This window comes from Sander vitreus, chromosome 1 (genome assembly GCF_031162955.1).
Source record: "Sander vitreus isolate 19-12246 chromosome 1, sanVit1, whole genome shotgun sequence".
Lineage (NCBI taxonomy): Eukaryota > Metazoa > Chordata > Actinopteri > Perciformes > Percidae > Sander > Sander vitreus.
This window is the reverse complement of record NC_135855.1, coordinates 38,379,886-38,391,389: the sequence shown is the minus strand read 5'-3', so window position 1 is coordinate 38,391,389 and position 11,504 is coordinate 38,379,886. Positions and strand designations below refer to the sequence as shown.

The following is an 11,504-nucleotide window of genomic DNA, read 5'->3' as shown; positions in this document are numbered from 1 at the left end:
AAACAATCGTTAGTTGCAGTCTTAGTAGGAGTAAACAGTGCGATATGAAACTAGATATCTGGATAAGGAACACCCTTCTGTTCACAGAAAGCAGAGGGGTTTATGGGTAACGTAGTCTCAACACTGACACAAACAATAACACTGGTAGAGAGATGCCAACTGCCGTTTTGTCATTACTTTTACACTTTTAACATTTAAAACAGTTATACCTTTAAAAAGGCCACATTATTTATCGACAGCAACATGTAAACTGTGCTCATTAGGCCTAATTATTAACAAAACTGAGCGGTTTTTAAAATCTGATCAACACCAGTTGCTTGCTACATCAGCTAAGCCTGTCAACAGGAAGTTGCTTCAGATTATAAATTCTGACTAATTAAAATGCCAGATATGTTTTGGTTTCAGATTAATAAATGCAAAAGGGTTGTTTGCTTTCTGTGTCTCCTGTGTTGTATCGTGATGTATTTAAGTTGAATAGGCCTACTTCCTTTTGACATGTAAGCTGTTTCAAGGCATCACTTTAGCCTTTGATAACTTGTCAGGAGGCAATTTGTCTTCATTTTAGTATTAAACAATTAGTTGATTTAGTGACAACAATCTGTATTAATTATATAATAACTCAAATAAGAGCCTTCAGGTATTCACTTGTTCTGCCAAAAATAACTTTTGTTCCGTCCAGGTGACGCATGTCAGGCCTCCAGTTTATAACAAGTGGATTAAAAAGGAAAACTACAATATTTAGCTTCACAAAATAGACACGTCCGAGCTGTATTATCCAGCTGCAGCTAGCTAAGTGTAACTCAATGCAGAATGGAGGCTTTTAGACCAGCTTAATGTGTCTCTTCCGTGTCAACATCCACCCTCAGCCTGAAACCAGGTCGTCGTCAGGGATGAAATAAGAACAAAAACACGATGATGTGTTCCCCTACATGGACACATGACATTCAAAGTGAAGATAACTGACTTTTCGTTAGCTGACATTAGCACTAACGGCTATATTTAATATATCGATACAGCTAACGGTTGAAGCCTCAAAGCCTGAGGGACAGGCCAGTCTGGGAGCCCGACGTGTTTTAAAGGAATTTACTAAACCTTAAATCCTCATTTATTCGCCCCTGCGCCTTAAGGATTAGCTACACATCATACAATTAAACTGCGTGGACATTTTGTATCCATTATAATAACACCTTCCTCCTCCCTTACCCAAGGAGTGATCCTCTTTGAACATCCATTTCATGTTTCCGGGCTCTTTTTCACTCGATGCAGTGATATTATAATAAGCAAGAGTTTAAGGTTGAATTTAAAAAGGTGAAAAAAAGATCTTTCTTTGAAGTTGAACCTTTAAAATGTCACTCTTAAAATCAACGTATAGAGACGGGCAGAACACAGCTCTCAACACTTCCGAGCATAACAACAAACAACGGTCTCCTCTCGTCTCTTCCTATGGTCTCTTGACAGACTGTGCCCCGGCGATGACGTCACACCCGGACTGTTCCATTCCGCCGCACGCATGAGGGGGGGAGCGACAGGAAAGAAAGATTGAACGCCGTGTATTTTCTCTTAGATAACCAACAATGAAAAACATTAATGTCTTCATTCTAAGGAAATTTTAGGTTTTATTGTTTAAAGTTAAAAATTCACATTGTAGCTGTGCATATTACATGGCGACCTTTTGACATGATTACTCTGTTAGTTGTATTTGGTCCTACCCACTGTGAAGAACATAAACATAACCATATCAGTATAATGTAGCCAAAGCCTGCAACTAACGTTATTATTAGTTTTTTTTGACAAAACAGTCCCAAAACACTGAAATATTCAGTTTACAGCAGTGGTGGAAGGAGAACTCAGATATATAAGTGAAGTAAAAATGAAAAAAAGAAAATGAAAACACTCAAGTACCTTAAATTATAGGCTACCTAAGTACAGTACCTGAGTAAATGTACTTAGTTACATTCCACCACTGGAAAATTGAGGGGAAAAAAAGGCCATCACAACTTCCCAGAGCCAGAGGTTACTTCTTCAAAATGTTTGTTGTGCTCGACCGACAGTACAGAAACACCAAGATATTCAGTTTAAAAAGATTTAAAAACATATAAAGGCTGGATAGTGACCCAGCAGGTTAACTGTGTGTCAGCTCCGTGAACCATTTTTAAAAAAACGTTCTGAGCCCACTAGACTGCGCTCTTGGTTTAAAGGAAAAGGCTCAAGGAATGGCAATTCAGTGTGCTTTCATCCCTTTGTTGAACAGAGAGCTCAATACAGCCCAAGAAGAGTGAAGAATGAGTTGCTACAAAGATAATTAAGCATATCAGCTCCACACAACTCTCTCTGGATTTCTCAGTATGACACTGTCACTACACGACTGTCACTGCAAGATGGCGGGTGCCGCTGCTGTGGAAGACGTCCTGCCTTGTCCCGATCCCCAAGAAGTCGACTCCATCTGGCCTCAAGGACTACCGCCCAGTGGCTCTGGTGCTCAGGTGCTGGAGAGGCTGGTCTTGGCCTACCTGAGGCCGCAGGTGAGATCTTCTCTGGACCCTCTACAGTTTGCCTACCAGCCTTGTCTGGGAGTGGACGACGCTGTCATCTATCTTCTGCAGCGAGCTCACTTGCACCTGGATGGCGGTGGCGGAACTGTGAGAATCACTTTCTTTGATTTCTCCAGTGCATTCAACACCATCCAGCCACTGCTACTAGGTGAGAAGCTGCAGGTGATGGGTGTCGGTGTGTCCACAGTCTCCTGGATCACTGACTGGACCGTGTTCTGTCTGATGTGGTGGTGAGTGGTACGGGGGCTCCACAGGGGACTGTGCTGTCTCCCTTTCTGTTCACCTTATACACCACAGACTTGCAGTATAACTCAGAGTTATGTTACCTACAGAAGTTTTCTGATGACTCTGCAGTTGTTGGGTGTATAAGGGATGGACAGCAGGGAAAGTACAGAGCGCTGGTGGACAACTTTGTGGAGTGGTCTGGTAAGAATCACCTGCTGCTGAACGTGGATAAGACCAGAGAGCTGGTGATTGACTTCAGGAGGAAGGGAACGGCTCCGCAGCCCCTTTGCATTCTGGGTGGAGAAATGGACATGGTTGAGGAGTATAGATACCTGGGTGTTAACATCGACAACAAGCTGAACTGGAAAATTAACAGCACTGCAGTCTACAAGAAGGGGATGAGCAGAGGAAGCTGAGATCCTTCAACGTGTGCAGCAGAATGTTGGAGATGTTCTACCAGTCTGTTGTGGCCAGCGCTCTGTTCTCCTCCGCCATCTGCTGGGGCAGCAGCATCGGAGCCAGCGATGAACAGACTGAACCAACTGATCAGGAAGGCTGGCTCCGTTATTGGCTGCAAACAGGAGACATTTGAAGCTGTGGTGGAGAGGAGGTCACTGAACAAACCGGTATCTATCATGGATAACCCCGAGCACCCTCTCCACCCCCACACTGGTCCAACAGAGGAGCACCTTCTCTAAGAGGCTCCGACAGCTTCGATGTCACACGGACCGATACAAGAAATCATTCCTGCCACAGGCAATCAAACTATTTAACACTTTCACTGAGTGACAGATAAGACTCATAGACATCAAAACTGCACTAATTGCAACTTGCACAATAGGTTTGTTTACCTACAGCTTTATGAATACTATTTAAACAGTTGTACAGTTTTTATTCCCAATTTATAGATAATTTTAACTATTTGTTCTTATATTCTATCCTATTATTGCTGCTGCAACACCGGAATTTCCCATTTCTTGGGATCAATAAAAATCAATCAATCTATCTATCTATCTATCTATCTATCTATCTATCTATCTATCTATCTATCTATCTATCTATCTATCTATCTATCTATGTTCAGAAGATTGTGGCATCTGGTGACTTTCCCACGCAGAAACTCGTGTTTTATTAATCCTCCGTGTCCTCCTTGGCTACTAGCAACTGCGTGGAGGAGGGGGGGTCATGTGCACCAACAGAATTGTTGTCATTACTTAGAATTCCTCATGGGGGAGACAGAAACTACGCACTATAGCTTTAACAAAACTTCCCTGGAACCGAGAAAAACGATTTAAAAACCCGCGACATGGGGCGCCCTGGTAGCTCACTTGGCAGAGGGTGCGCGGCCCTTTGCTCCACGTCTTACCCCTCTTTCTCCCCCCCTTTCTCATCTACAGCTGTCCAATCGATTAAAAAGGCCAAAATGCCCCCCAAAAATAATTATCTTTGAAAACCTTCGACGTCACCACAATGTAAAGTCTACGGGCCGAGCAGCAACTCGCAGGCGTAGCCAGCGGAAGAAACAGTACTGCACATATTCATTGGGACGCATATCACAGAAGTTAACCCGGAAGCTTAGAAACTTTTTTGGTGTAACTACATTGAAATGAATAGGCGCCATTTTGTGATCCGGTATCCAGTTAAAACAATACATCAATGACATCATCTAGAAAATAAAGAAACTAGTTTGTGAAGCTTTACTTGACCATCACTAGTAATTTGATTAATTGCAAATGTCTTTGGAAATTTGCATCACTTAAGTACAATATCAACTTCATCGTATAGCAGAGGGTCCCTGTGTCAAAATCTAATTTTAATACCTTCAATGTTGTAGCTAACATGGCGCTTGATGCTACAGTTTGGGGGTGTGTTCGCAAATAAAAAACATATCCTTTTTTTGCATCTAAATAAAAATCAGTTCAAGTCATTGTTATTTAAACTGTTTTATTTCAGCTTCAGTAAACATGAAGCATTTATAAAAGTGATATTGTAACTTGAGAATAGAAAGGATCTAGTTCCTGCAGTCTGTTTGGGCACTACTTTCATCAGCGGGTTGAGCTTTGATTTGGTTATCAGGCGGCAGCGGTTTCCCCAGATGGTGTCCTGTGGTGATGCCGTGCGTCTGCGACTCTCGCTCCTCCCTCACTTTGGGCCACAGCCTGAACCCCCCCTGAAAGCTGAGGTCAAAGAGCTCACATGGGGCAAAGGTCAAAGGCTTTTCTTCCAACAGTCCTTTCACCCGGGCTCGCCACCCGTCTAGCATCGCGGTTCGCACGTCGGCGGGACAGTGAGCCGGACTCCAGAATATCTGAGGAGCAAGAACCTGAAATCCACAGAAGTGCAGCGTGCCGTTCTGAAAGACACAACAGACAAATACACAAGAGAGAAGTTAACAGCCGTCCACCAACACAGAATACTAGATTATTTGTATGGTGTTTTGCATTTATTTGTTAGTTTACAGTGGCGATGCAGAGTGCTTGCCCTTTTCCAAACAGTTTCCAATGACGACTTATCAGATGGTTCTGTGTTACTAAACCATCTGGCTCGACAGGTTAGCAAAACCTGTTCTTCCTGCATCTAGCGCCATACCTCCTATGGGGAGATTCGAAGGTTAACAAGCCATCACCTTCCGCTAGCATTCCATTGACTGCCATTCATTTTGGCGTCACTTTGACAGTGAATAACTTTACATCTGAAGCGTTTAAAGACTCTATTTGTCCATTGTTTATTTCTAAAGAAACATTTTAATGTATAAAAGGCTCCATTACCTTGTATCTCATGTTATGGCCCCATAGCAACTGTTTTTTTCAGGGAATCGGGGGGACGTGGAGGCATACAGTCAAGGGAGAAGCCCATAGAGAGTCCATGAAAGCATCGGAACAAAATATTTCAGCAACGTTTTGATGGATTGGAAATACTACCTACTCACGCTCTCTGTCTCTGCAAGATTCTGAATAATTAAGATTTCTCTTGGCACAGCTACCAGAAGACTTCCAACTTTCAGACAGGTTGCTCACGTCACATCTACGTCTTCAAGCTCAGTTTGAGGCTGCGCAGTAACGCTCAGCCATCACCGGGAAAGTGCTTCTAATTGACTTCACTGGTCTCCGTCGAAGTCTATGGTGTAGTTGTGTCCATTTTTATTTTTTCTACGGGTCAAAAACACAACTTCCTTGTTCATTTTGATTGTATTGCAAACTATTTCAAAATTGCATCCCATGGAGAGAAACTCAACATATCCTGGTACATGTAGGCATTGCCGGCATGCCTCCACGAGCATGAAAACAGCAGCTTCCTCTGTTAATATAGCGTGCAGTAAGAAAGAATTGCTTCATTTGAAATTTACCATCAACACTGATTGGACAGTCACATAAAAGGTAGCGATGTCCCATTTAAATCTCCTCTTTGACAGAATTACTTTTCTTAAACACATTTTTTAAATGTATTATCTTATTGTGTAATAGCTTTTTGCACAGCTAATCCCATTTTTTTATTCTGTTATTGTGTTGTATGTTGTACATTTTATTTAGCCCTTTTGATGCTACTTACTGTATATTCTGTGATGTTGTGTTGTATCTTCTTAAAGCAGGAAAGCACTTTGTGTCTTTCTTGCTAAGTGCTCTATTAATAAATAATTATTTGTGTTTGCTGTGATGGAATATCTTTATCTGTGTGTTGCTTCTAATACTGTACAAGAAGCACATGCAGAGATAGACTTCTTACTAATATAGTCAATGTACATGTGTCTATGTCGCTCACCTGTAGAGGCCACAGAGTGATGTTGATGTCTCCATTGATACCATCGGGCTTGAACATCGTCTGCATAGCTCCAGTAGTGAAAGACAACATTGCTTTCTTATCCTTTAAAACACAAAAATACACTTCTTTAATCCAACATGGTGAGAGAAAACACTGAAACAGTTTATAACCCAATACAATGCACTTGTAAGCAGATTTAAGTGTTTAATAATGTTTTGTCAACAACAATAACTCCACAATTCCTCTGTCAGCAGCTCACAGTTCTCTGATTTTCCCCTATCCCGAAATCTCACCATATAACCCTGTACGTCGTAGCTCCTTCTCCTTCAGCAGAATCCACCCAGCTGATGTCCAGCAGGTTATTTGTGAATTGATCTCAGGTAGTGGTGCTAGCCCAGATGGTTTGCAGATTAAGTTCATTAAAACTGCCTATCATGTTCTTGCTTATCCTATATCTGGCTTATTTAACCTCTCCTTATCCACATGCACAATTCCATCAATGTGGAAATGTGCCAAAGTTATCCCTTTGCAAAAAGGTGGTGACCCTTCTCACCTCAATAATTACAGATCCATTTCCTTCATCAATAGCATAGCAAAGGTGTCTGAAAAGCTAATTTTTAACCAAATATCCCAATATGTCAATGACTTTCATATCTTTTCATATCATATCATACCAATCTGGATTCAAACAAAATTTCTCCACAACCACCGGAGATAGATATATACCGTGATCTTAATTTTTTTAATTAATGAGTTTTTCTCCCTTTTTATATATTATTTTATTATTGTCTATATCTATATGAGTTTATCAATCATCTGATGCAACCTGAGTAACGTGCACACTCGCATACTTATGGTGCATTCAAATCAACTCAGACGTGTTGGGGGACGGAGGGCACCGACATGGAAAGTGCAGGGGGGACATGTCCCCCACGTACCCCATGTCCGCTACGCCCTTGATTGTTTCTCTTATCAAGGTTGTCAGTACAATTTTATGACTGTTGAAAAAGGTGTACTCCAAGGCTTATCTCTAGGGCCGTTGTTATTCTATATTTTTATTAATGATCTTCCGCAATTTTGCTCTAATTGTTATAACCATTTATATGCAGATGATACAGTTATCCACTCCTCCAAACCAGACATCTCACATATTCAGTATTCACTACAGGCTGACTTGCTGCTCAAAAATGTTTTTTACGTAACAAACTTTTACTAAATGAGAAGAAGTCATATAACATGTTGTTTGGCACTATATCTAATTCTCTTCACCCATCTAATAATTGATCAATTCACTTCTTGGACAGGACAACACTCGAGAAAGTGGAGGAATTTAAATATATCTCTCTTGCTTGACTCTCAGCTTTCTTTTAAGAAAATAGATGGGTAAGAGATGTATCATTCAGCTGAGAGAGACTAACCTTGAACACACCGTTATTGTACATATTTTTCAGGGAGAAAGCGAAGCCTTGTGTCAGCACTCGGTCTATCCAGCCCTTCATGACGGCCGGCACACTGAACCAGTACAAAGGAAACTGCAGGAAGAGACAGAACATGTCACACTGATATTATAACTGAATTGAAAATTTGTGTTCTTTGTTTTGTGTTGATATAAAGGTGCATTATGTACTGTACAGATTATTTAATGACAAGCCTTTATGGAAAACAAACACATTTTCTTTAAAAAAATAAAAAGTCTACTCTGGTAATTTTTTTTATATTTTCAGTTGTTTTTTTTTACAGTAACTGACCAATTGAATATTTTTGCTCAAAGTCTTGACACACAATAACAACAACAAGGAGAAACTATGAGCGACCTCTGACCTGGAAGATGACGAGCTCAGCCTCCTCTACTTTGCGCTGCTCGGCTACGATATCGTCACTGAGGCGGCCCTCCATCCAGGCGCTCATGGTCTCATCTCCATACTGGAAATGCTCTGGAGTCTTCAGGTCACCTGAACACAACACATTCATGTCAGAACGTAAAGGCAGGGTTGGTAACATTTTCCAATATACACTTTTTTTATATATTGTTTGAAATGGTCTTTACACCCCGACAGTAGTCTATATAGACAACGTTTCATTTCAGGGATTGTTCAGGTGCCGTCGGAAATGCCACCGGATGTCCCTCATTTTGGGCCGGATTTCCATTACCTTCCTCTTTCTTTGTGTTGGTATTTTAAACTCTGCTCCTCAGATCTCTGCAGGGTAAATCCAGACAGCTAGCTAGACTATCTGTCCAATCTGAGTTTTCTGTTGCACGACAAACATTTTTTTTGAACGCACACATGCTCCACCAAAACAAGTTCCTTCCAGAGGCTTCCCTTTGTGTTGATTTATTCAGTAGGAACCAATGGGATTGGAGCTGAGAGCCACAGACAGGAAGCCAGACAGTATTGAGAGATGAACACCTCATTGGGGTTTTCGCAGGATTTGTCAACAGTATCAAAACACCAGCTTTATCCTTTAATGGACCCCAAATATCCAGACAGTATCATATGGGACCTTTTGAAGCTCATTTAAGAAACACAGTTACCGATGATGTCGTCCTGGGTGGCGTTTGCTCTGAAGTTCATGGCGTACAGGTCGGACACGAGAACCCTATAGCCCTGGGCTGCCAGCTCTTGCATCGCCACATGACGCACCGCTGCGTTGAACGATACTGGACTCTGGTGGGCGTACACGATCAGGGCCGTCTTCTGAGCTGTGTCACACACACACACACACACACACACACACACACACACACACACACACACACACACACACACACACACGCACCCATGCACGCACAACACACATACATATACACAGAGACACACACACACACACACACACACACACATGCACACACAGAGACACAGAGAAACACACAGAGACACACACACACACACACACACACACACACACACACAGAGACACACACAGAGACACAGAGAAACACACACACACACACACACACACAGACACACACACACACACACACACACACACAGTAAGATATAAGACAACATTTGTGATACCAACGCTACCAAGCCACGGCCGAGTGACATGCGTAGTTACATTTACATGTCAGGCTACGGCGTAGGGTCCGGCGTAGGGTCCGGCGTAGGGTCCGGCGTAGGGTCCGGCGTAGGTTCGTGTCTCCACGTACTTACGTACGTAGCCACGGCATAGATTTTATGCAGAAGTATAGACCTTTTTCACGGCAGACATGTTGACATGTCATAGTAGGAAAAGCCCAGGTGTATTCAAACCCATTAATGATGTCTGCATTCCATTTAGGAGAGGCCCTGGTGTTGTGCATGCTGACTCTGAACTAGCTCACTGGGACACTTGATGGAACTGAGCCATCGTTAAGGTTATCAGTTTCATCTGTGCTTTTCCTACTATGACAAGACAAAATGTCTGCTGTGAAAAAGGTCCATAGTAACGGCTGGCAGGATGCCGTTGTGTTGACCGTTCTGCACGGCAGTGCAAAGGATCAGGTGACTAGGTTATAAACGGTTCCTGCCCTAGTTTAAGTGTGTAAATGATGTTCTGTCAGTGTTTTCGTTATGCATTTACCTTTCCTAGGTTTTAGTCTTGATTTAGTGTTCGTGTTTATTTACATTTGTTGGGTTACCATGACTGAGACACTGGGGTAGGTTGATGACCTCTGTGTATGGAGTGAGTGTACAGGATAAATAAACTTCCGTAGATGTCAATATCTCTGGCTCTTTGAATTCTTCCACGTATCTCGCTAAATCACACTTAAGAGACGGGCTCGAGTCCTATTTTTCCCCCAAGGAGACCTATTAAATACAATATTATATACCAATTTTCAGGTTCATACTTGTATTTGGTGTTTCTAAGAACATATTTACATGCTTTAATTTATTGTTCTCATACTGGCCTGCTGCACCTGTCTGTCTGAGATGCTCTGTCGGAGCACCTGTCTCTTTGAACAAAATTTGCCTGAAGTTTGGTTTGTGAAAGAGAGTTGTGTGTCAGCAGCAGCAGAGAAACATTTTCACACATAGCCTACAGTGTACATATATAGATTTCAAAAAGTTATTTAGTCCTACATTTGTAAATGATTAACTGCTCAAACCAAACTCATTGGCTCCTGATTAGTTCAATTTTGTTTTGTTTGTCCAGAGAAATTTTCTAGATTTATAGAAAATGTACTTTAAAAAAAATATGTATTCCTACATTGTAGCATTAAAAAAAAAAGTCTACAAAATCTACATTTGTCCTATTTGTTTACCAACTATTCTAACTTACAAGACTCTTAAAAAGTAGCCAAATTTGCCCAGAGTTTGGTTTGTGCAGAGAGAGTTGTGGTTCAGAAAGCAGCAGAGAAACAGATTTATAGGAAGTAAAAACAGTGAATGAGTTCAGTCTTACCCATGTTGTGTGTCTGCTGGATCCGTCTGCACTGTAGACCTGGTTCCTGAGGCTCTTATATACCTTGCGGCTGTCTTCGCGTGAGAAACTGGTTAGATATCAGATGAAGCAATCGCTGCTGTCAAACTGTAGGACCGGTTTAGTTGAGTGTTTTGAAAGGGAGGAGTGTGTGTGTGTGTGTGTGTGTGTGTGTGTGTGTGTCGGGGCTGTGGACTCACTGGTGATAAGATTGGTTTCATTTGGCCTGGAAAAGAATGTTTGGGTCGCTTTCAAGGGATTTTCGTGGGGTCATGGGGCTTAATAAACTCTTTAATCCGACTTAATTTCACCTCGTTAGAAGAGAAGGCGGCAGTTTAGTAAAGCCTGAGCTGTTTGCTCAAGTCCATGTATTTAATGTCACCCGTCAGCAGGTTCTCTGCAAACGGGCTGTTAGGACTGACTGGGTGACATAAGCTGGTAGAGTAGGTGAGAAAACCTTTCACGCACTTTACAGGGGGATTATACTTAAAATATAACATGATAATAGTAATATTTTATTAATATTATATTTTTGTTATAGGATTTCTGAGGACTGGTTAACTG

The 11,504-nt window shown here is 41.8% G+C and overlaps 2 protein-coding genes across 2 annotated transcripts in view; both read right to left on the bottom strand.

Moving 5' to 3' along the window:
• The window catches only part of LOC144520925 (gamma-aminobutyric acid receptor-associated protein-like 2), a 7,820-nt gene extending 6,363 nt beyond the window's left edge, over positions 1-1,457 (bottom strand). The window contains exon 1 of the mRNA XM_078255055.1: positions 1,204-1,457. Within this exon, the coding sequence (XP_078111181.1) occupies positions 1,204-1,237 (34 nt within the window). The 5' untranslated portion in view covers positions 1,238-1,457. The remainder of the gene's footprint in view (positions 1-1,203) is intronic.
• A 3,247-nt stretch (positions 1,458-4,704) lies between these two features.
• Positions 4,705-11,032, bottom strand: nqo1 (NAD(P)H dehydrogenase, quinone 1). The gene is made up of 6 exons (XM_078255044.1): positions 10,923-11,032; positions 9,070-9,237; positions 8,358-8,488; positions 7,955-8,068; positions 6,537-6,638; positions 4,705-5,130 (listed from the first exon to the last, which is right to left on the bottom strand). Exons 1-6 carry the CDS (start codon positions 10,924-10,926, stop codon positions 4,789-4,791), a joined length of 861 nt encoding a protein of 286 aa, XP_078111170.1. The 5' UTR covers positions 10,927-11,032; the 3' UTR covers positions 4,705-4,788.
• Between the last annotated feature and the right edge of the window lie 472 nt (positions 11,033-11,504).

Coding starts and splice junctions, on each gene's coding strand:
- nqo1 (XM_078255044.1), bottom strand. Junction 8,069..8,357: donor CTGAGCTCGTCATCTTCCAG/GTCAGAGGTCGC, acceptor CTCTTCCTGCAG/TTTCCTTTGTACTGGTTCAG. Junction 5,131..6,536: donor TCACTCTGTGGCCTCTACAG/GTGAGCGACATA, acceptor TGTGTCTTTCAG/AACGGCACGCTGCACTTCTG.